The sequence below is a fragment of the Crocuta crocuta genome, unplaced genomic scaffold (assembly GCF_008692635.1).
Source record: "Crocuta crocuta isolate KB4526 unplaced genomic scaffold, BGI_CrCroc_1.0 scaffold50, whole genome shotgun sequence".
Lineage (NCBI taxonomy): Eukaryota > Metazoa > Chordata > Mammalia > Carnivora > Hyaenidae > Crocuta > Crocuta crocuta.
In genome coordinates, this window is record NW_027527428.1 from 1,964,292 (window position 1) to 1,988,380 (window position 24,089).

Here is a 24,089-nt window from a genome sequence, read left to right on the forward strand (position 1 = left end):
ACTTACTTCGCTCAGCATAACACCCTCAAGGTCCATCCATGTTGTTACACATGGCCAGATTTCATTCTTTCTCATTGCCATGTAGTATTCCATGGTATAGATAAACCACATCTTCTTGATCCATTCGTCTGTTGATGGACACTTAGGCTCTTTCCATGTTTTAGCTATTGTGGAGAGTGCTGCTATGAACATTGGGGTCCATGTGCTCCTGTGCCTCAGCATTTCTGTACCCCTTACCCCATCTGTGTTTTAATGATAAGGTCAGGATGTGCCTGCCTGGCTGAATTTCTCCTCAGCGGAGTCCTGGGCCAGTCTCAGCCCTCTCCGAAGTGCCACAAATGGTCCTGCCCTTGTGGGAGCCGCACCCAGATCAGGTTCTGAACGTCGCAGCTCTGCCTGCAAACTCAGTGCTCAGGAACTCGGAGTGTTTTCTGGAAACTGGCATCACTAGCCCAGGAAAGGCTTGTGCTTGGCAGAGAGGAGACGGTGCGCTACACAAAAGGAGATAAGTGAACATGGTGACACGAGCTTGTAACAGACTGTACACCTCACTGCAAATGTCAGGGAGAGAGCCAGTGACAAGCATCGAATCCGACAGAGCCCTTTCCCAAGGGTAGAGGTGGGGACGCGTCAGCACCTGGGATACATAAACAGCTATATACAGAAAGACTTATGTAGCAAGTGACTATAGTATTATAAAAAAGTTAATGACCTTGGAAATAAGTATTATAAGTAGAGCAATGACCTTGGCTATAGAAATATTTCTCTTTGAATCTTGGCTGCCTTTTATGAACAGATCTGGAGAGAAATATATGCATCTCTGTGTGTCTTGTTTCATAGGATTGTGGTAAGAATTGGATTAGATTATGGGGAAAACCATGTAATGCAGTGATTAGTCCAATTAGTATGATTTCTCTGCTCGTCTCCCCTGGCCTGATGCATAACACAGTATTCCTGACTTTCAGAATGTGGTCATAATGATTAAAGTAGCTGATTTCTTTAGGGCTCAGTACATGCTCACCTGTGGGAAGCATCTTACCATCAACACCTCCTTCTCTTCCACCCAATGAGATTTTCCCAGCTCACCTCTTCCTCTCCTTGCTTGTAACCTCATCTCTTCGCCATCACCAGCCTTGCCCCACACCATTGTCACCCTGACCTGCCCAGCCCCCCTCACCTGGGACACAGAGGAGCAGCAGAGCTGAGGGCACCCCCATGGCCCCATCCCTCTGGGTGTCTCTCCTGCTTCAGTTGAATTCTCCTCATGGAGGGGCTGCTCACCCCGTCTCCCTCTTCTGCATTTTTTGGCACTTCTCTGCTTCCTTCTTCAGCTTCTTGGTTTTGTTCTCAGAGCTTGTCAGAAAAAGGGGGGAATGAGGGACTCAGGGCATCATGTGGTCAGTTGATTACTTGCAGAAGTTCATCCTCAGAAACATTTGAATGCACAGTTCTGCTTTCTGTTCCCTGTGAAGATCATGCCCTTACTATGACTGCACCTGCAGCAGCCGACATACCCACCTGCCACACAGTAGGGCGGTCTCAGCTGACTGCCATCTAGATTTTCCCACCCAGTCCTACTATCTGGGGAGAGCAAATGTCCTGTGGCTGGCATGTCTGAGGAATAGCGTGGAGGCACCTGAAGCTGCTGAGGACCATATGGAGGTCAGAGAACTGGAAGGCCAATTAGTTGGCAAGTGTCCAGTCTGTCGATGGTGACAGGGACTCAGTTAAGAGGACTAAGGGCAGGTGGAGGAGGGCATGATTAGATTCTGGACATTGATATTTTGAAGAAAAAGCAGCAGGATATCTTAACACATTGGATATGAGCAAGAGAAGAATCAAGGGCCTCTCCTAAGTTCAAGGCTGAGCAGCTGCGGGTATGGGATCACAATGAACCCGAAGGGGCAAGGTGGTGTCTGGGCCATAGTTGTTATGTTGGAGCCCTGGATGGTGGTCTCCAACGTAGAGTGGATACACCAAACGTAACTGTTTGCTAGACGGAGGTCACCTTGCACATCCTGGGGGTGGGGGCTAGAAACTACACCAGACTTGGGATCAAAGGCTTTGTTTCCAGTTCTGGCTCGGGTGCCATTGGGTCTGTCTGACCTCAGTTTCCTCATGTGTAAAGTGAAGTGATTAATGACCCGTATGATTTCTTAAGCCCCATTTGTCTAGAATCAGGAGATGCTCAGAGGAGATGTGACTCTATGCCTGCCTCACATGCAGTGACTGTCAGTGAAAGTTCCAAGTTATTTATAAAGACAATGATCAATGGCCAGAGGCTGTGGCTACTCTTGGAACTGCTCAGTAGGATCTGCTGTATCGTCAGAGTGGGAGGCGACACTCCTGGGAACCCACAAAGACCCTGTCCCTTGTCTGGGTAAGGAGAAGGACACCAGTCTGTGTCTTCTAGGCTCTCTGCTTCCGAGTGGCTGCAAGAAGGTGGAGGCACCATGGGGGACCCAGAGCATGTCACTTCCATCTTAAGAGACACGAAAGCTGAACACAAAGTTCTGGTTCAAAGAACAGCCCTCGTTGCTTGTAAGAGACTCTCCTGGCAGGTGCAGACCCCCCCGCCAACACCCATGTCCACCCCCATGCCACTCTGCCCCAGCCTCACCCCACATGGGATTTGATGTCCTACACCCAGCCGCCACCCACACAGATGCCCTTCTCACCCTTCTTGGGTTCTGCCACCCCAGCTGACCTTGGGTGGGAGGGCTTCCTCACCCGGCCTGGACCATGACACCCATGCCAAGCTGTCCCTCATTTGGACGCCCTCTGCACATTGCCTGGACTCCGAGCTGCCCACATTACCATCTGCTTTTGAACAACACATTAAAACTATCTCTGGACTCTGTGCCCTAAAAGACAGAGACTTCTGCATCTCATCCATTGCCCACCCTCCTCTTCCCAGTGCTGATTTTGTTAGAATAGTGTTCTTTGCATCTATGATATTTATACTCTCTTCGGTAATATTTCCCACCATTGCTTAGGGGGTTTACAATTGTAAAACATTCATTGCTGACTATCACTTCTCTTTTTTCACTAGTTAACTTAACCCTTTGTTGGCAGACTTTGATCATGATGTAGATTTTCTGTTTTGAAAGGGCTCATGGACACTGTATTTCATAAGGCCTTGCATGCATGAGACAGTTGTCAGAACATTCCCAGAATATTCTGGCATTTGCTCAGAACATATACATTCTTCGCCCTGTCTTCTGAGATGCAGTGTTGTTATGCGGCTAGCCTATTTCTGTCACACACAACGTGATGCTTCTGGTACGACCTTCGGACTTGATCACTGTTTCTGATAGCAGCTTGTATGATTCAGTTTTATTCACAAGGTTCCATAACTTCATGCTATTTTGAGTGTGGATCATCTGTATCAGTTCCTTTCCTGGGTCACTGGGTGGGCTTCCAATGACAGCTGAAAGATCTCTTTGTTCCCAGATAGCTTTTAATTCAATTCGATTATATTAACTTTTGGCTTCTCTGTTCTCCTCCAAGGGAATAGCCAGTGTACATTTGTGGCATCACGTCTCTGTCTCCTGTACCCATGTCTGCCTCTCCACACATTATACTGTGTTCACATGAATGTCACTTCAGGAAATGCCCACAAGGCACATGTCTATGCGTTTTCAGGCAAGATTATCTTTGGGTTTTGTGGTTCTTTCCCCTCGTTCCTTCTTTCTGGCCACGTTGGCTCTTTCTCTTCCGCTCCTTCTGTTTCCTGAGGTCAGCCTGCTGGTTTTCCATCACTCTACCTTGTACTTCACTCTCTTCACATTTCTAAAATGTTGTCCATCACTTCCTTGAGCCTGAGTAGAACTATTCATATGTGCTGATCTTTCTGTGTTTCTTTGGACATTTCCTCTCATGAACTCTGCTCTTCATTTGCTTTGTGCTTTACTCTTTTAACTTACAAGCTTTGGAAGGTGCTTTTCCCCTTTTGAAGAAAAGTTGGTATTTACCAATGTCTAATGTGGGGAGAGAGGCGGCTGGGAGGGTCTGCAAGCTGGAGCAGGTGGGGGCCTGGAACCTCCCCCTTGTGCTGAGGGCAAGGGTCTCGTTTTTTCTCAGCTCACCCAGCATCACCTACCTGGCGGCTGTCTCCTTGGCAGCCTCTAACTACTCCTTCCCTTCTGTCTCATTCACCCCCATCCCCTACAGCCTTCTCCACTGCCGGGGGACCCAGGTCATGTGCAATCAATATGCCAAGTCTGCCAATCAGAGTGTAAAGATAAAAAAATGACAACACCCAATGTTGGAGGTGGGGGCTTACCATTTATTAACATATTCATACAAGGGTGGAAATGTTTCCAGCCTCTTTAGTAATATCCATCAAAATTGGGAAAATGTACAAACCAGTCACACAGTTATTTTTTATAGGAATGGCCCTGTGGGTATATTCATAAATGTGCATCAAGCCACATATGCAAGGAGATTTACTACAAAATTGCGTGTAGTTGCAAAAAAAAAAAAACCCAAAACAACTGAAATGCCGGTCATGAGTGAAACAGTTTTTTTATTCAAGTTTTTTAAATTTTTATTTTTGAGAGAGAGAGGGAGCACATGAGTGGGAGGGGGTGGGGCAGAGAGAGAGAGGGAGACACAGAATCCAAAGCAGACTCCAGACACCACAGAGCCCAATGCGGGGCTCAAACTCACAAACTGAGATCATCATGACCTGAGCCAAAGTCGGACGCTCAACAGACCAAGCCACCCAAGTGCCCCTGATGCAATTAAATAAACCATGATATGTAGCTGTCATGGAATACTATGAAGCCATTACAAACAAAAATCTATAGATACTCATGTGGAATGATTTTCAAAATACATTCACTGAAAATAGCCAAGATGTAGAACAATATGTGTGACTTTTCTTTGAGGGAGGGAATATATGCACATAACTATGCTTTAGATGCATGGGATTTCTCAAAAGGACACGGATACACACACACACACACACACACACACACACACACACGTTATAGTCCTTACCTTTAGTAGGGGAGTAGAGTAGAAGGCAGAACACACTTTTTTACACTACATTTTGTGTACTCTTAAAATTTCTCTTTCTAAAAATTCATGAATATAAACGTTGGCTTATCTTCCCAGTTTTTCACTAATTCCGTCTTGCCGTGTAGATGCCAATGGTGCATGAGGGAAGAGTACTTCCCTGGGCCGATGGTCACATTAACTTGGACCCATAGTCATCTCCAGCACTCTTACTCCCACACCAGGCTGTGTCTGCATTGACTTGCCTGAGTTCCTCTGGGTGTATTTAAATTTTTTTAATGTTTTATTTATTTCTGAGAGAGAGAGAGAGAGAGCGAGAGAGAGAGAGACAGCGTGAGCAAGGGAGGGTCAGAGAGAGAGAGGGAGATACAGAATCTCAAACAGGTTCCAGGCTCTGAGCTAGCTGTCAGCACAGAGCCCGACGCAGGACTTGAACCCACGAACTGTGAGATCATGGCCTGAGCAGAAGTTGGACGCTTAACCGACTGAGCCACCCAGGCGCCCCTGTCCTCCGGGTGTATTTAGAAGCTAGAGCTGGTTCATGGAATTAAGAATATGCAGATCCCCAGGGCGCTGGGTGGCTCAGTCTATTGAGCGTCCAACTTCAGCTCAGGTCATGATCTCACAGTTCGTGGGTTCGAGCCCTGCGTCAGGCTCTGTGCTGACAGCTCAGAGCCTGGAGCCTGTTTCCAATTCTGTGTCTCCCTCTCTCTCTGCCCCCCGCCCTCACTCAGGCTCTGTCTCTCTCTGTCTCAAAAATAAACAAACTATTAAAAATTTAAAAAGGAAAGAATATGCAGATCTCCACTTGCTGAATGAGAAGGCAAAACCACCCACATGGGTGGGCAGGTAGGTAGCTCCCTCAATAGCCACACTCTCACTTTAGGTACATGAACCACTCAAGGACCTTTTAATTAAAGGCACAGTTTCAATACACACACACAATGGAAGCAGAGTCTCAAAATTTATTATTTACAGACCCAGGGGAGAGGCATTCAATGAGCCTGGGGAAGGGCAGCCTTCCATCCTGGACCACGAGTGAGCAGGAGACTGAGAGCAGGGTGACGGTCCCTGTGACTTACACGGGGATCAGGGAAGAGGTCACTGAGTTTCCACAGAATCAACTCCAAGTGGTTGATTTAAAAGGTGCCCCAGAAAAAACAAAGAAGGAACTTATGCAAGAACTCTAAGCTTGGGTCCTTATCTAAATTTCCAGAATAGGGGTGTGAGAAGGGCTGCCACCCTGTAAAAGGCCTGGGAGCAACTCAGAAAAACAATAGCTCATTTTTCTCAAAAGTTGATTTACTTCCCCAACATGGACATGGAGAATGTGCGCTTTTTCTGACTGATGAACAGAAGGCTCCCCTTCGGCTGTGATCCATGTTTTCTAACAAAGATGGTACAGTCATTCAAATCAGCATCTTGACACCAGGACTTCACGTAGGTCTCCCACCTTGGGCCGTAGTGACACTGCATGGTCACTTCCAGAGGAAAGTAGAAGGAATGAAATAATGAAGAAAAGAAAAAATTAATGAAGTAGAAAGGAAATATAAAATAGAGAAGACTTGGGGAGTCTGGCTGGCTCAGTTGTTTAAGATTCTGACTGCATTTCAGGTCATGATCTCACAGCTTGTGAGTTCGAGCCCCGCGTCGGACTCTGTTCTGACAGGTCAGAGCCTGGAGCCTTCTTGGATTCCATGTCTCCTTCTCTCACTGCCCCTCCCCTGTTTGTGTTTTCTCTCTCTCAAAAATTAATAAACATTAAAAAAATAAAGAAGACCAAAAGAGCCAAAATTCTATTTGTAAAAAACCCCAAAACCTTAGCAAGATATTCATGATAAAAGGAGAGGTCTGAATAATTGATACCAGGAATGAAAAAGGTATATCACACAATACCCTGGGCATTTTAAAAATAAGGAAAGATAAAAACGGGATAGGATGTAAAAGGATATTTAAACAAGTTCATGCCAACAAGATTGAAATTTTAGGTGGAATAAACAAATTTCTAGCAAAAATAATCTGATATGCTAAAATAGGCACAAATAGCAATAGAAAACCTGATTCATCTTACAACTATTCAAATGAACCAGATCCATTATTTTTTTTAAGTTTTCATTTATTGACTGATTTTTGAAAGAGAGGGAGAGTACAAACAGGATCAGAGAGAGAGAGAGAGAGAATCTGAAGCAGGTCCAGGCTCTGAGTGATCAGCATAGAGACTGCTGTGGGATTCGAAAATAAAATAAAATAAAATAAAACAAAACAAAACAAAATAAAATAAAATAAATCTCTCCAAAAGAAACCTCCAGAACCACAAAGCTTGAATGGAGATAAACAGTTAAGGAATAATGTCTACCTTACACAGAAAATTCCAGAACATAGGATAAGAAGATGCAATCCCAAATTCATTTAATGAGACTCCTTTTTTTAACCTTTATTTACTGTTGAGAGACAGAGAGGGACAGAGCATGAGCAGGGAGGGGCAGAGAGAGAGGGAGGCACAGAATCTGAAGCAGGTTCCACTGAGCCTTCAGCACAGAACCCGATGGAGGGCTCAAACCCACAAATGCAAGATCATGACCTGAGCCAAAGTCAGATGCTTAAAGACTGAGCCACTCGGGCGCCCCAAGACTAGCATATTCTTACTGGCAAAACCTGACAAGGGCAGTGCAAAAAAGAAATATAGGCAAAAATCACTCATGAACATAAATGTAAAAGTCTGCAACAAAAAAATCAACAAGCTGAATCCAGGGATATATATGCAAGATAATACATCGTCATCAAAATGGGCGTGACCCCAGAATACAAAATTGTTTGACTATGAGGGAATCCATAAGTATAATGTGCCACACTGATAGACCAAAAGCATATGATCATCTCATAGACACAGGCAAAAGTATTTGATAGATTTAAACAGCACTTTGTGGAAGTCATTCTGGACCTCAGGAATCCTCACAGCACCCCAACTCTGCTGGACTCCTTCCCTCTGACACTGGATATGGAACGGGGCCTGGGAACAGTCGCTCTGAGTCCCAGCCCCAAACTCCAGAAAGAGCAGGGACACAGGGCACCAGAGGTCCAGGAAAGCACTGGCAGGAATTGGGGTCTCTGGGCCCCATGGGAGAAGGGTCCTTTGGCCCATGCGCTGAAACTGGGACCATCACCTGGATCTCTGTGGGCAGTAGACCAGGCACTGAGCTGTGCAGAGAAACACGTGCCCAGAAAGTCTCCATCCTGTCCTGGAGGAGGTGCTGGGAGCCATGAGATAATCTAAGAGATGGAGGATCATGGCTTTCTATCACCACACCCTCCCTGCAAGCCCGACAAGACCCTACTCAGGCTGGGATGTGCTGAGGGTGGACATGATCGGGAAAAGAGGAGTTGCCTTTTCTGGACAAGCCTGTCCTGGCCAAGCCTACCCTTGTCTGCTACCTCTGGGGAGAGCAGATGGAGACGTGCAGAGGTGTGGGGGCTCACTCTTTCTTCCAGTCCTTTCCAGATGCTTGGTGCTTTCCATTCACACTCACATAGGCACACACACACTCCCACAAGTACATGCACATGCACATGTGTGGTCTCAGGGGAGTTTTGAGACTCCTCTCATCCATCAGGGAAGGCAGAGAAATAGTCCTGACTCCCCTGGGGGTAGGTCCCAGGGCCCCAGCACACAGGAGGGGTAGTCCCTACCTGGGTTGAAAATCACTGAAAATTTGAGCCCTATGTCAGTGCCAGTTCGCTCAATCCCACACCAGTAGTGTCTTCATCGTCCCACTGGAGATTCTTCAAGGTCATGGTGAATGTTCGTTGGCTGTGATTGTCCTGGATGGACACTCAGCCCTTCTTCACCAGTTGCTCTGACCCGGTGGTTTTAACAAGAATTTTGCAAGAATCCCAGTCATTCCCACAACAAAACCATTCTTCTAGGATTCCCATCCTGGGCTATACTCACTGGATCTGGTCAGTGTGCCCCTGTGTGTGCCTCTCTCCGCTTCCTCCTGGCAGGTGGAGAAATGGCCTAGAAAACAGAAACCCAACATGTATCCCATCCTTCCTTTGGCCCAGGGCTGACCTGGGCGCTGCTGGAGCTTCTGGTCCTGCCCCGAAGACCAGCCAGGAGCCCCTGTCCTGTCTAATTGCCACATCCCTCCTGTCCCTTCATCCTGGAGGATTTCTTTTGCTGTCACCTGACTTGTGAATCCCCCTTGGGTCTCCTAACTGCCCAATACAGGGGTCTCTGCTCACCTACCATCCTACTGACCACCGTCCCCTGCCCACCCTCAGGCAGCAGCTCTTCCTGGCAGCACAGAGCTCGTACTGTAGCCACAAGGGGTATTTCTGAACCCCAGAGCTGGTGAGACACTGTGGCCCCTCCTCATCCCAGGCCATGACACTCTAACCCTCACTCACCTACAAACCCTCAACCTTTGAATCGACATGTGGCATGGAACTAAACACACACACACACACACACACACACCACTCACTCACTCACACAGGTGATTGCTTGATTCTATTATCTACACACCTTGCTCGTCTGTGTCTCCATACCTTTGTACAAGCTCTTCCTTCTGCCTACAATGTGCTTTCTTCTCTGCTTAAAGAAAACTCTTATATTCTCCTTCAAAGGTTGGCTCAAACTGTGTCTCTTCTATGGTTTCTCCAGTTTCTGCAGCAACTTCGTCCCTCCCGGTGCCACCAGCGCAATTCGTCGCTGTCTGGGTAGTTGAGCTAATAACCTTGGATGGGGTCCTGTCTTTGGCTCATCCAGAGCAGAGACTCAGGCAGGTTGATGTGTGGGGACAAGCAATTCTCCAGAGAGCCTTGTTACTCCGGTTTTGCTGCCTGTCTTCCTTCCTCTTGTCCGAGCTCTTCAGAACAGTGCTTCCTGGCTTGAGTGACAAATCAAGACCAGTTGTCCTTTTAATTGATCCCTATATCTGAACCTCAACTTGACTGAGTGGGTCTCAGCTGGAGGTTGAGCACCTGTGCTTCTTCAGAGTTCCTCAGGAATTCATGCATCTACATATGTGAGCATATATGTGCATGTATGCATCTGTCTATCATCAGTCTATGGTGAAGTGAAAGTCTCTGCCATTTCCCCAGGACAGACCCTGTCTGTGTCCTGCCCTGACCCTGCAGAGGCTCAGTCCTGAAGCTCCCAAGCCACTCACCTTGCATGATGAGAAGGAGCAGAGCTGAAAGCAACCACATGTCCTGCCTGCCTGGCTTGTGTCCTTGGTGCTCAGCAAATGTCAACTGCCCTCCGGGGACTTGAACTGAACTAAGAGGCAAACTGCCTCTGTTTTCATTTTTTTAGTTTCTCTCATGTACTTCCCTTAAAATTTTCCTTCAGTTACTTCCTAGTTTCATTAATTAGAAGAAAATCAGTGCCTTATTTGGGAGCATATGGCTGACATCATCATGTCTCTTTGGTGATTTAGGGAAGCAAAGCATCCCACTGGCCAGGGTGCTATTGCAATTGTGCATGAGGANAGAACTCCCCTATGACCCAGCAATAGCACTGGGAGATTGTTTTTAAAAAATATAATTTTAGGCTTTTATTCTCTCTTGTAATCCTGGATGAAATATTCATTTTAGGAATTATACTTTTATTTCAAGCCTCCTTTTTATTCTCTGCTTGTTGATGTTTTTGAAAAATCTCCTTACACTGTGGTCATGTTTTGGTTTGGTCTGGTCTGCTTTGGTCCCTCTCCTTCATATTACAATCCTACCTCAATATCTGATCATTGTTTGTTATCTGATTTTAATTAACAATGAGCTAAAACATAGCTGGCTGGGGTTCTGAAATGTGGGGACAAAACACCTTGAGAAATTGGTATGTGTACGGCACCAATTTCTTTCAGGCTTCCATCCCCTCTTGAACAAGAGGCTATGTTTTCACATGAGCCAGCAGAGGCATCTTCTAAATTCCACAGTAAAGAGCTTTGAAGGTAGCTTCCAGCAACTTCTTTAACTGTCTCATTTTCTCCAAATATTTCATGAAGTTAAAGAGCTTACTTCAGGATGGGAATGTCTGTTTCTGGATCAGGGTGCTGGTTGCATGGGCGTGTTTTGTTTCTGCAAATGCATTGATCTTCGCACTTCTGATGTATGCACTTTCTGTGTGTATTTCTTACTCCAATGAAAAGGTTTTATATTTTATCATGGAAATCTTTCCAAGCCATCACACCCGTGCTATTTATTCCTTGAAAGAGTTGCCTTAGTGCTCCGTTGTGTGGCTGTAGCACAATGAACAACTCCTGTATTTCTGGCATTTGAACTGTTTCCAGAATTTCGTTCTTGAAAATCTGTGCAGTATCCTTCCAGCTCAGGTAAGATGAAGTCACCAGACCTCCCTCCCTGACTATAACCGAGAACCCAGCCAGAATACATTGAGTTGCTGTCTGAGTGTTCTGCAAAATAAGCTGTAGTAAGAGACCGGGGAAGGAAGCCAGACCAAGTATAAGGCCAGTCCCGCTGTGAGTTTTCAGGTTATTTTTCGTTTTATATCCTCCTGCCTGAGCGGGAACCCTGCAGCCCACATCCTGAAAGTGCACGCTCAGCAGGACCTTAAGAGCTCAGGAGGAACAGGAAAACGAAGAACTAATGGAAGGTGTGGGGCGGGGGGGTGTCAGATTCCCATGTTTTCTTGGTGTTTGTGTTTTCTTTCCCTCCCANTGACAGGAAATACACAACCGACTGGGGAGAGAAAAGCCTCAGCTCTCCAAGTTTCCCAACCAAAGGACCAGGGAGGAAGTGGGTAGAGGTTCTGAAAGCTGGGAAGGGTATTGGGGGATGGAGAAGAGAAAGCAGCTGAAGAAAGGACCTTTGATCTCCCAGGATCACTCCCCAGTGTGCACTCCTGATCAGACCCTGAGGAGAATAGTGGACTTTGAGAACTTGTTGAAGACCATCGCCGGCCACAGACTGGCCACTAGATGGCGCACATGGGGGCACATCCTAGGAGCACCTGCAAAGGCTCCAGAATCCTGAACCAGTGCACCTTGGAACCACAGTGCACAGAAGCCACATCAGCGCTTGAAGGCCTAATCTCACCAGCTAGACTGCCTGCCATTAAGGAAGAAGTCAGAGTTAAAGATCGTTCAGGCGAAGGGATAGCATTATGGCTTTCCATGTTTGTGGTGGTGGTTGCATGAAATGGTGTGTGTGTGTGTGTGTGTGTGTGTGTGTGTGTGTGTGTGTGTGTGTTAGTGTGTGTGAGAGAGAGANAACCAGTGCACCTTGGAACCACAGTGCACAGAAGCCACATCAGCGCTTGAAGGCCTAATCTCACCAGCTAGACTGCCTGCCATTAAGGAAGAAGTCAGAGTTAAAGATCGTTCAGGCGAAGGGATAGCATTATGGCTTTCCATGTTTGTGGTGGTGGTTGCATGAAATGGTGTGTGTGTGTGTGTGTGTGTGTGTGTGTGTTTGTGTGTGTGTGTGTTAGAGACATAGAACTGAACAGCATCACAAAGTTGTACCACATGTAAGATTTGAAAAGTAGTAAAATCAACAAGGAAAATGCTTGAAACTCTGCACTTTAAGCGTATGTGGTTTATTTTCTCTCAATTACACCTCAATCAACCTCGAGAAAGGAAGAGGGGTGGGTAAAGTTAGAGGGGAGACCAGTATTTCTGCCCACCACCAGTTCATAAATTCAGGGTTCCCTGGGGCCTGAATCCCAGGAGAAAGCTCAGCCCTCACACGTGGACATAAACAGAAGTATAGGAACTTAAGTCAGGCCCCCAGAGAGGCCACCTTGACATGACGATTATTGTGAGGTATAATAAGACCCTGTGGGCTCCAAAGAAACTTTTGTTCCTCCCTAATGACATAAAGGCTCTAAATTGGAAGACTTTTTGCAGAATAAGGATTATTACAAAGGATAAATGTTATCTGAGTAATGCAACTACATGGCAGGGCAAACTTACATGCACCGAACACTTAATGGTTTCATCTTCCTGTGAATTGTGTTCCTTCCCTGTGAAATCTCAGACCCCTACCCACTTTCTCCTACATTCAGGATGCCATTTGTACCTCTTTTTGCCTGACTGTCACGTCTATGTGGACTCTCTGCACGGATGCTATTATATTTGATTTTCTCTTGTTAATCTGTCTCATGTCAATTTGATTCTCAGCCCAGCCAGAAGGACCTTGAAGGGACAGGGATTCTTGCTCCTCTTCCCTCCCAGGCCTGGCCCACCACACTCTCTCCTACTCCTCTGGCAAAGCCCTGGGCTGCTCCACTTCCAAGCCCCCCACCCTTGCAAGGTCATCTGGGTGGCAGGTGGCAGGGAGAAGACCCATGGCCTTTGTCTACGGAAGACTAGTGTGGTGGGGGCAGATAGGGGCTTGAGGAAGCCCTGGGCCCAGGACCCAGGTGTTGGGACAGATTCACTTTCGGAGTGAAGATGACAAGAAATGGCATTTGGAGCACATCTGAGTGGACAGTTCTATAAAGGCACCAATAGCCAATGGAGATGGAGAACAGGGCTGGGAGATGGGCAGGGGCAGGAAGTAGGTGTGCACAGACTGGAGGTGGTGCTAGGGAGGGGAGGTGCAGAGGCCTTCCTCGGAGAGAAGGTCTTCAGGGTCAGACTCCAGGGGTTGCTGAGTTGAGGGGCCAGAGCAAGGAGGGGGGGACACCTCATCATTTCAGCCATAAGCTCCCAACAGACAGCACTGCTTTGCAATCAATGAATGAAATCAGGAAGTAACTGAAGAAAAATTATTAAGAAAAGGAGATGACAGAAACGAAGAAGAATCTTTTAGAGAAATAGAGGGCAGTGTGACTCTGAGCTCAGTTCAAGTCCCCAGAGGGCAGCTGGCATTTGCCGAACAGCAGGGAGACCACCAGGCAGGACATGTGTCTGCTCCCGGTTCTGTTGCTTCTTGTCGTCCAGGGTGAGTGAGGCAGGGGCTCTAAGATCAAGCATCTGCGGGGTGGAGGAGGGGGAAACGGACAGGGTCTGTGTGGGGGGAAATGGCAGAACCTTTCATTCATCCAGACACTTATTCATTAAAATTGTTTTTCTTAACGTTTTGTTATCTGACAGGTACTAAGTTGTTTGTGGGGGAAGGAAATAAAATTAAATAGCACAAACGGTGTCTGTTTTCTAGGGCACAGTTTGTCAACTTGTGGCAGATAGATCCTAAGCCAGATGATGGATGGGTGGATGGATGGATGGATGGATGGATGGATGAAAGATAGTTGCACACATGCACACATATATATGCACATGCATAAATGCATGAATACCTGAGGAACTCTGAAGAAGTACAGATGCTCTGTCTCCAACAGAGACCCACTCAGTCAAGGTGGGGTTCAGGCATCTGGATCATTTAAGCCTACGCATTTGGTCTTGACTTGTAGCTCGAGCCAGGATCCTCTCTTCTGAAGAGCTCAGACAACAGGGAGGAAGACAGGCAGCAAAAGCAGGATGTGACAGGCTTTCTGGAGACTTGCTCATCTTCATACATCAGCCTGCCTGGATCTCTGCTCTGGATGATCTAATGACAGACTGTCATCCATTGTCATTAGCACAACACCCGAGACAGAGACAAAGGGCTCTGGTTGCACTGGGAGTGACCAAGCTGGCTGCAGAAGAGGAGAACCTGTTTGAGCTAAGCATTGAAGGATGAATATAAGGGTTTGATTCCTTCAAGCAGAGAAGAAAGCAGATTCTGTGTAGAGGGAAGAGCTTGTACAAAGGTATGAAGAGACAGAAGAGCAAGGTGTGTAGGTAAAAACAACAACAACAAGCAATCGCCTGTGCAACTGAATGAGTGTGTGTGTGTGTGTGTGTGTGTGTGTGTGTTTAGTTCCATGCCACATGTCTATTCAGAGGCTGAGAGTTTGTAAGTGTGTGGGTTTTACAGTATCAGGGGCATCAATGGGGAGGGTCAATGCTGTCTCACCAGCTGTGGGGTTCAGAAATACCCCTGTGGCTGCAGTGTGAGCTCTGTGCTGCCAGGAAGAGCTGCTGCCTGAGGGTGGGCAGGGGACGGTGGTCAGTAGGATGGTGGGTGAGCAGACACCCCTGTATTGGGCAGTTAGGAGACCGAAGAGGGACTTCATGAGAGAGGTGACAGCGAAAGAAATTCTGTAGGGGATGAGGTGACAGGCGGGATGTGGCGATTAGACAGACGGCAGAGGCTCCTGGCTGGTCTTCAGGGCAGGGCCAGAAGCCCCAGCAGCGCCCAGGTCAGCTCTGGGCTCCAGAAGGAGGAGATGCATGTTGAGTTTCTGTTTTCTAGGCCATTTCTCCACCTGTGAGGGAGAAAAGGTGAGAGGCACAGAGGGAGGCACACTGACTGTGCGCTGTACATATGGTCGCGGATGGAAATCCTACAGGAAGTGGTGGTGTCGTGGAAATGACTGGGATTCCTGCAAAATCCTTGTTAAAACCACCGGGTCAGAGAAACTGGTGAAGAAGGGCCGAGCGTCCATCCAGGATAATCACAGCCAACACACATTCACCATGACCTTGGAGAATCTCCAGCGTGATGATGCAGACATCTACTGGTGTGGGATCGAGAAATTTGGCATTGACCTGGGGTTCAAATTTTCTGTGATTGTCACTCCAGGTAGGCACTACCCATCCTGTGCTCTGGGGCCCTGGGATCCACCCCCCAGAGGAGTCAGGACTGTTTCTTTGCCTTCTCTGATGGATGGAGAGGAGTCTCGAAATTTGTCTGAGACTATACATGTGCGAGTGCTTGTGTGAGTGTGTGTATGCACATGCAAGTGGGGAGGCACCAAGATTCTGGGAAAGACTGGAAGAAAGTGCAAGCCCCCACACCTCCCCACCACTCTCCCTGGTCCCCCTGGAGAGAACAGAGAAGGACAGACTCGGCCAGGGAAGGCAACTCCTCTTTTCCTGGTCACGTCCATTCTCATCACATCCCAGCCTGCATGGGGTATTGTCAGGCATGCAGAGGAGAGTGGGGTGCTAGAAAACTATGATCCTGATGGTTTCAACTACAGGGAAGAGACCCTATCCATACCCCCTCCCCGCTCCCCTCTTCCCTCTGGCAACATCAGCACAAAGAAACAGGTGAGGAACTGTGAACCCATTTGGGTGAGAAGGAATGGCAGGTTCCACCATGGTGCAGGCACCTTCTCCTCTGGCTCCCCTGAGCTGCCCCAGAAACACTAAGGCCTGGAAGAGAGGAGCCTGGGAAGAGAGTCGGACTGTAGCCCCTGCCCCACAGCTCCACCTTGGGACCCCTGTGTCTTGTCTCCAACACACAGACACACAGACACTAGGTAGGTAATACACCTGCTACTCAGGACTCCGTTTCTAAAGCAGAGAAAAGTCTCTTCAAAGTTAACATATGCAAATATGGTGTACAAATGTGCGCAGTGGGGAAGGATGCTGGTCTTAGAATGTTCTAGAAATTAACTGAACAGGACAAAAAGGTGGTGGATGTGTGCAAGAGTAGAGGAGGAGTTGGTGCCAGAGAATGGGAGTCTGGACCCTTAACCCAGACGGCCTTCCCTGGACAGGCCTGGAGAAGTAAGAAAGCAAGCCCCAGGGAGGCGGGAAGGACTTCGGGGGGAACTGAAGACTGTGCGCACTCGGTGGCTCCAGGAGACAGGGAACCCTGGGCCTGCCACCTCGTGGGTCACATCGCTTCAGGCGGGTGGCACGAGGCTGCTTCAGGCCAGGCTGAGACTCAGAAAAGAGCTGGCCTGGCTGATTTAAGGCTCCAGGGATTAGGGACATGGTTCTGACATGCTCAGCTGTGCCCAACAGGACCCTGAAATTCAACTGAATGGAAATTCCTACATAACCAGCAACCACAATATCTCATACAGTGGTAAACTGGTGTTTCTCTGCAAAGAAGTAACTGTATGTTTGGAATAATTCCAAAGAGATGCAAGAGAAGACCAAGTGGCTGAGCAGTGGCACTAAGACAGAAAGTTCTGCACCCCTGGGGGTGGGGGGTGGAGAAGACCATGGGAGCCGCCTGTGATACTCAGAACCTTGCTCTGTTCCTTGTGTTTAGCACCCAATCGAACAGAGTCTCCCAAGCCTATAGCAACAACGCTACCCAGTCGGACCTCCACTTTTCCATTTACCCAGGACATCAATAGCAGCCAGCCCGTGGATTTGAATAGCCCGTTAACCAGGTGAGCAGAAGTGCACCCCTCAGAAATTTCCCACTGCTGTCTTGGGACAGCTCCCCTCAGGGCACTCTGACAGGGACCCCACTGGCTCCTCTGATGTTTCCTGTGCAGGGGACAAACAGCAAAGTCTGCACTGGGCCCCCTCTTTATACCTCTGAGTCCTTAAAGAGCTCCCCCTCCCCACCAGAAACCTAAGCAAAGTTGTTCAGCTGGGCTGCAGGAGAGAAGCTTCTGGTCTCCTTTGGCCCTGCCTCCTGACCCTCAAAAAGCCAAAACAGACACAGGTGCTTTCAGCCTCCAGTTGCCAGAAGGGACAAGCTCTGGATTAGCTCCCTGTGGCTGCTGGAGCAAATCACCACCACCCTGGTGGCTGAAGACAAAACAATGTTATGATCTTAAGGTTTTGGAGGTCAAGGTATGGGGTGAGACTCACTGGGCTAAACTCAAGGTGCTGGCAGGGCTGGTTCCTCCTAGGCTCTAAGGGAGAAGCACTTCCTTGTCTTTTCCAGCCTCTGAAGGGCGTTGCACCCCTGGCTCATGGTCTCTTCCATCTGCCAGCAGGGGTGGCCAAGTCCTTCTCACCACATCATTCTGACCCTGGCTCTCCCGTGTTCTTCATTTATTAAGACGCTGATGTTTCCATAGGGACCACCCAGATATCCCAGGATCACCTCCCCATCTCAAGGTCAGCTGCTTGGCAATCTTAAATCCATCTGCGTCATTAATTCTCCTGTGCCAAGGAATCTAACACATTCAAAGGTCTGGGGATTAGGACATTTTTGAGGGGGGAGTCATTCTGCCCACAGAGCGTCAAGGGCAGGTACCTGCCCCACGGATCCAGCCCTCCCCTCCCAAGTTCTCAGGAAATGCTGGGAAGGAGTAGGAAGCTGGCATTCCTGCCCTTTCTCCATCATGGTAGAGAGGCTGGGCCATCAACCTGAAGCCCACCCCCTCAACAGACATCCAAAGAACAATCTATTAACTCTTTCCTAAAAGGGTAAACACCACCCTGCCCCAGTTTCACCCCATCAGATTTCATGGTGAAGGTGCATTTCCTCCCAGAAGCCCCTTTCACCACCCCCTTCCAGTCCAGTCCTTCTTCCTTCTCAAGAACCCTGTTCTGTGGAGCCTCCCCACTGGACATTGTGTTCAGTCATGTGTGCGAATGAGGCCAGGCACTTCGTTCATGCTTCACGACCGGCCTCTGCCCTGCTTGCGACTATTTGAAGACCAGTTGTTCTGTGCAGTTGGGAGGGGAGGATGCAGGACTTTTAGGGGGACTGAAGGGCAGAGGATGAAGCCTGTGGGTGGAGAGATGGGGAGCAGCCCCACTGGAAGTGCAGCATGGGAACAGAGCACAGTGGGTTCAAGAATAATTTAGGAAGCACGAAGCAGCATGTCCTCTCTCTCGAGTAAACCCCCTGTGAAATGGACATGACACATCTTGCTCAAGGCAGGCAGAAGGAGAAAACAAAGCCAGCCCGCAGGGGGATCCTGGCACTGCTTGTGGGGGTGGATGGGGCAGAGGTTGAGGGAGTCAGACTCTGGATACTGATGGGGACTTCCAGGCGGACATATGTGAGCAAGGGCCCAATGGTGCACAGACCATGTGTCCACTCTCCAGGGTGTATGAGGTAGTGCACCTCCTATGTGCTACCAGATGGGGTTCAGAGCTGGGAAAGACCCCTCCCAGGGGAAACCAGAAGGTATTCAGCCAGGCTATGAGGGTGGGGTATCTTCCTCTGCTTCAAAGAGGTAATATGAGATCTGAGCTTGAAGGAGGGTAGACTTTAAATAAGGTGGGACAGAAGTAGAATCAAAAAGACAGGTGAAGGCAAACCTGTGATCCTGGCTGGCCTGCTGGGGAGGCGGAGGGGATTTGAGGGAGGCAGCTCCCAAAACAGGATGAAATCAGGGTACAGAGGTTCTGGAGCCCAGGCTAAGGCTGCTGGGAGGCCCCTGCATGTTTCAACCCGGGCAACATGGCTGTGCCCACAGAGGGGCTTTCGGGCAGGGACTGGGACTTCTCTGTCTTCCAGGTCAGGGTGCGGGAATGAGGGTGGACAGGAAGGGCCTGGGGTGTTCCCTGAAGAGGGACCTCACTCCTGTCACCATGTTCCCTGCTCAGGGCCCTGCTTCACAACCTTCACTTTGTGCTCTTGACCTTTGTGAAGTTGCCCCTGCTTGGGTCCTGCTGTGACTGCATTGTGGGGAGTCGTGAGGACTCCAGGGGGGATACGTCAGCCTGAGCAGGAGAACCACAGACCCCCGCCATGGACACCCCCACACCCTCTGAGCTCTCATCAGGGAATGGGCAGTGATTACATTTCCAAGACAGGTGGGGGTCCCTGTTAGGTGAGGACTCCCCACATCCTGATGTCAGGAATAAACTCTGGCTCCCTCACTGCTCTTTATAGGTCTAGGACCATGGCCTCCACTGTAGAAGCAGAGAAGGGAAAAGGTATAGTCTCATTCCACCATCGGTCCTCAGCCACACCTGTAATCTCAGCTGTGTGGATCCTCCTGGTACCTCTTCTCTTTTCGACCCTCAACTGGCTCCACCAAGGATAAATGACTCTTGTATCATTCAGGACTCTGGCCAATGATGGGTTTTCCAACCCAATGATGGGCTTTCCAACCAGTAAGGAGCGAACCTGAATAGACCAAAAAGCTTCAGAGTGTGTCCGCATGGACCCAAACCCCCGATGGACCAGCTGCACAGAGGTCCACCGATTGATGCCACCTTCTGCTGCATCTGTGCATCCATGTGTCCGAGAAAGAATTCACTCAACGTCAAAGATTGAAGACACGGTTGGACCATCGCCTGATCCACATCCTATCTGTTTGCACTTTACATTTCCTATTAAATCTGTGGCTTTCCTTTCTCTTTTGAGATTATGTGGGGGGGGGGGACACCATTTCAATGTTTTATATGTGAGAGAATGACCCTTCCATTCTAGAGGGCGTGAAGTGACTCTAAATCCAATGCTACAATCAGAATGTGTCCAGGAAAGGACAGTCGTGTGTATAAATTTGTCCATACTTGTTGAAGTTACTCTTTTACCCTCTGTAAGGAGTAAGTGTTTTGTGGGGAGGGGGTTTGTAACCGTGTAAATAACTACCTGTCCCTGTATCTACATCGGTGGCCTCCAAGCACAGGGGATTCACTCAGTCGTCACCAGAACAGTTCATTTCTGTCCCTTTATTTGTCCCTTGGCCTCACTGGTCCTTAGGTGCACAGGCTACAGGGACTCTTTGGACCTTTGCACTGAAAAGTGACAGATCTGTCCCCTTCTTGTCTGTGACGTTGTCCATCCCCCAGGCAGATCCACCATCACCCACTCCTGGGTGTGGCCTGACCTTTGGCCTTTACAACCCTCCCCCTCCCCCCCAGNCTAATCAGTCATCAAAAACTAACAACACAAGTCTTTTTTTCTTTTTTAATTTTCAAAATTATACAAATATGTACAACGTTATAATGGGTTGGTTTTTGAGGTTTTTTTCTCTTCCACTTACAGTCTTCCAGGGCTCTGTCTGTTTTTTTTGTGTCCATATTTTATTTTGAATCATTTTGGGGGACCTATATCTCTTTTCTGAGCTCCTTCTTTAGAGAGTCATGTGGTTCGTAAGTCCTCTGAGACTGANCATCCTGCCTGGGGCTGGAACGTCCAGTTCTCTCTACTTAGATCTTCCGTGGGGCACAAAACAGCCATAGTTCTGTCATGTCCCAGATCCTGTGGTCAGGAATTCAGACGGAGTGCAGCAGGGACGGCCTGTGTCTGCCCCCAAAAGTATGATTTCTCATCATGTCAGTCTCCTGGAATCGCTATCTACAGAGGCTGAGAAAACAAGAGTGATAAGAGTCTTTTCTCTCTCTTTCTCCATTTAGATGAACATGAGAAAATATTTGTGGAACTAGTTCCTTGGGCTTAGTGGCTTTTTGGTTCAACCAATTCAATTTGGTTGAGTACCCTTTTGTTACTGATCCATTTTATCCCAGAAGTAGGGGTTGTTTTCCTTTGCCCGTATCATTACATCTGTTGCTAAAGGACATCTTGGAAGCTAAGACTACAAAATTAGTGGACACAGTCGAGCATTTAAAAGCTGTTTGAGCTCTTGCCACCTGAAGAGGATTCCTATGACAGGATGAGCTGGTCATGGAATGGGGTAGACTGACACTAGGTCACCCACCAGCATCAAGAAGCCTCCATGCAAGCAGGTACACTGTAAACAACACACAGTCCCCAACCCCATGGCACATCCCTCCTAGGTTACTGTGGCTCCAGGAGGCCCAAGGCTTAGATAAAGCTCTTAGATTTTCCCTTTTGTTTTGCTTTATGTCCTAAGAGTTTGGCTTTATGGCCAGTGAGAATTTTCTCTTTGGTCTTTTTTTTAAAAAATTAAGTTTATTTACTTAGTTTTGAAAGATAGCATGAGCAGAAGAGAAACAGAGAGAGAGGGAGAGAGAGAGAATCCCAAGCAGCCTACACACTGTCCGTGCAAAGCCTGATGCAGGGCTTGGACTCATGAAACCATGAGATCATGACCTGAGCCAAAACCAGGAGTCAGATGCTTAACTGACTGAGCCACCCAGGCACCCCTCTCTTTGGTCTTCACCATCCAGAAGGGATACTTATTGGGGTACACCTGGTGACCAGTCAAATAGGCTGGGTGTCTGAATCTCTTTCAATTTATCAGGCTGGGCCAGCCCTCAGGGGTCAATGTCATGAGAGGTTTCAGCCCATGAGAACCTTTATGTCTCAACCCTCATTGCTTGTCAGTGGTGGAAAGCCCCATTCCAGAAGCACCGATGTGATGTCACTCATTAGTGGGTCTGTGACCAGAGGTGTCTCACATTTTTGTGGGATACTGGAGACACCATTTCCACAATACTATCTTACCGCCTGTGCACTGAAGTCCTTTGCTTTCTTAGTCCAATGTCAGGAGTAAACTTTTGGATCATGGAGGCTGCATCACCTCTGCCCTCTCTGGTAACTTCTTGGGACCTGAGTTAAGTCACGAATAGTCTTATTGGTTTGAGTTCCTAGTAATATATACCACCCATTAATGGCCAGATGATAGAGGATCCTTTAAGTTGGGTCTATTCTGAAAAAAAAAAAAAAAAACACCATATAATTTATAAAGAGCTCTCAATTGTCCTATTATTATCATGGATAAGCTTAAGGACTTCCTTGACAAGACAGAAAAAGTTCTACTTTAAGACAAAATAAATGTCCACACACAGTGTAAACTCCCTTTGTTTCTTCCTTTGTTTTAAGTTCATTGAGTTGTTCACTGCCACTATAGTTGCTTTTTTTTTTTATTTTGTACATTACTCAGTGCTCATAAGTGGACTCTTAAGTGCCCTTCACGTATTTTGCCCAGTCACACATCCACCTCCCTTCTGGGAATCATCCAAATGTTCTTTGTAGTTAAAAGTCTTTACGGTTTTCCGGTCTGTCTCTTTTGTTGTTGTTCATTGGTCTTGTTTCATCTTCTTAAACTCTGGCCTCATGTGCCTGTTGTAACCTCCCCTTCCCCATTGGATTTACAGAGATCATTCTGGCCTGATCTCTAGGTCCAAAGTATCCAGAATGCTCCTATACATGCTAAAAGCCAGATGTGAATTTAACAGAAGCACCTGACACTGGAAATAATACTCACTTTGCTCCCACCTTCCAAGACTCTGTAACCAGGCTCTGCCAGCCTGAGAAATTCTTATACAGTATGTTTGCAGGTGTATCCTAGACTCCCCACAACCACAAAAACATTCATGTCCCCTGGACAGCAGCAGAGTTTTTAAATTATAAAGCCCTTATCTCTACTCTCAGACGCTCCCACATAACTTAGAGAGGATTTACAAAGTTATTTGACTGTATTTCTAACCTTCCCTTCACAGAGGAAACAAATAACCAAAATTTCTCCTAAGCCCTCCTGCAAATGGTCAGTTGAAAGCCAATACTGAGATGTTTATAGAAGCCCAACTTAGATTTTGTATCTAGAATAAAAGACTTTTGTTAAAATACTTTTTTAAAGTTATTTTTTAAAGTTATTTTTGACAGAGAGAGAGAGCATAAGCTTGGGAGGGGCAAAGAGAGAGGGAGACAGAATCTGAAGCAGGCTTCAGGCTCTGCGCTGTCAGCACAGAGCCCTATGCAGGGCTCGAACTCATGAACTGTGAGATCATGACCTGGGCCACAGTTGGAAGCTTAACCAACTGAGCTACCCAAGTGCCCCTGTTAAAATGCTTTTGACAGACTTTACAAAGGCATAAAACTATTGGTTTCCATTTTAGCTATAATTCTCCGTGATGTAAAAGCAATTTTTCTTTGAAAGATGGGGCGGTTGTTGATATGCAGGCTGTAACTTGGGTCTTAAAGAATTAGGAACAGTGGTTCTTAGTTTGCAAATCTCTACAAAACCAGAACTACAAATCCAGAGATCAATAAAAGCCCATCTAGCTCTATTGATCTCCTAACCTTGCCTGGTCCTCTCAGAATGCTTGTGAATATTACAAAATATCAAGATGTTGGAAGAAAAATGTTCTGTTATTAAAAAACAAAATTTTAAATGGCAATACTCTGAAAATCTAGAAAAATATTTTTATATTATTTTTAATTATTTATTTATTTTTGGGAAAGCGCAAGCGGGGGAAGGGCAGAGAGATGGAAACAGAGGATCTGAAGCAGCCTCTGTGCTGACAGTCTAACAGCACAGAGCCCAATGTGGGGCTCGAACTCATGAACTGCGAGATGATGATTTGAGCCAAAGTTGGACACTCAACTGACTGAGCCACCCAGGTGCCCCCCAAATTTTTATATTCTTTCTATATCCCTTGAAAGTATAAATCTTACCATGTCTTGGAAATGTAAACATAGCCCACAATCTCCTGAGAATGAAGAACAAGAAAGAATAAGGGAAAGAGGCTCTT

The 24,089-nt window shown here is 47.4% G+C and overlaps 1 protein-coding gene and 1 long non-coding RNA gene across 3 annotated transcripts; one reads left to right on the forward strand and one right to left on the reverse strand.

Moving 5' to 3' along the window:
• Nucleotides 1–6,008: 6,008 nt before the first annotated feature.
• Nucleotides 6,009–10,282, reverse strand: LOC144225495 (uncharacterized). Its single transcript, XR_013333326.1, has 3 exons — nt 10,194–10,282; nt 8,972–9,037; nt 6,009–6,503 (listed from the first exon to the last, which is right to left on the reverse strand). It is a non-coding gene; the product is annotated as an uncharacterized LOC144225495 (long non-coding RNA).
• A 3,363-nt stretch (nt 10,283–13,645) lies between these two features.
• Nucleotides 13,646–20,043, forward strand: LOC144225500 (CMRF35-like molecule 7). Of its 2 annotated transcripts, none has more exons than XM_077756728.1 (4): nt 13,646–13,929; nt 15,283–15,612; nt 17,038–17,161; nt 19,750–20,043. In XM_077756728.1, the coding sequence occupies exons 1-4, from the start codon at nt 13,890–13,892 to the stop codon at nt 19,814–19,816; spliced, it is 561 nt and encodes a 186-aa protein (XP_077612854.1). In that variant the 5' UTR covers nt 13,646–13,889; the 3' UTR covers nt 19,817–20,043. The 2 variants fall into 2 exon arrangements, with proteins under 2 accessions (XP_077612854.1, XP_077612845.1); XM_077756719.1 differs by having other exon boundaries at nt 19,576–19,817.
• Nucleotides 20,044–24,089: the final 4,046 nt, after the last annotated feature.

Bases quoted from the DNA above. Each gene is read 5' to 3' on its own strand.
- LOC144225500 (XM_077756719.1), top strand. From the start codon at position 13,890: ATGTGTCTGCTCCCGGTTCTGTTGCTTCTTGTCGTCCAGG. The intron at 13,930-15,282 runs GTGAGTGAGGCA...TCTGTTTTCTAG, and splicing joins GTTGCTTCTTGTCGTCCAGG to GCCATTTCTCCACCTGTGAG. The intron at 15,613-17,037 runs GTAGGCACTACC...CCTTGTGTTTAG, and splicing joins TTCTGTGATTGTCACTCCAG to CACCCAATCGAACAGAGTCT.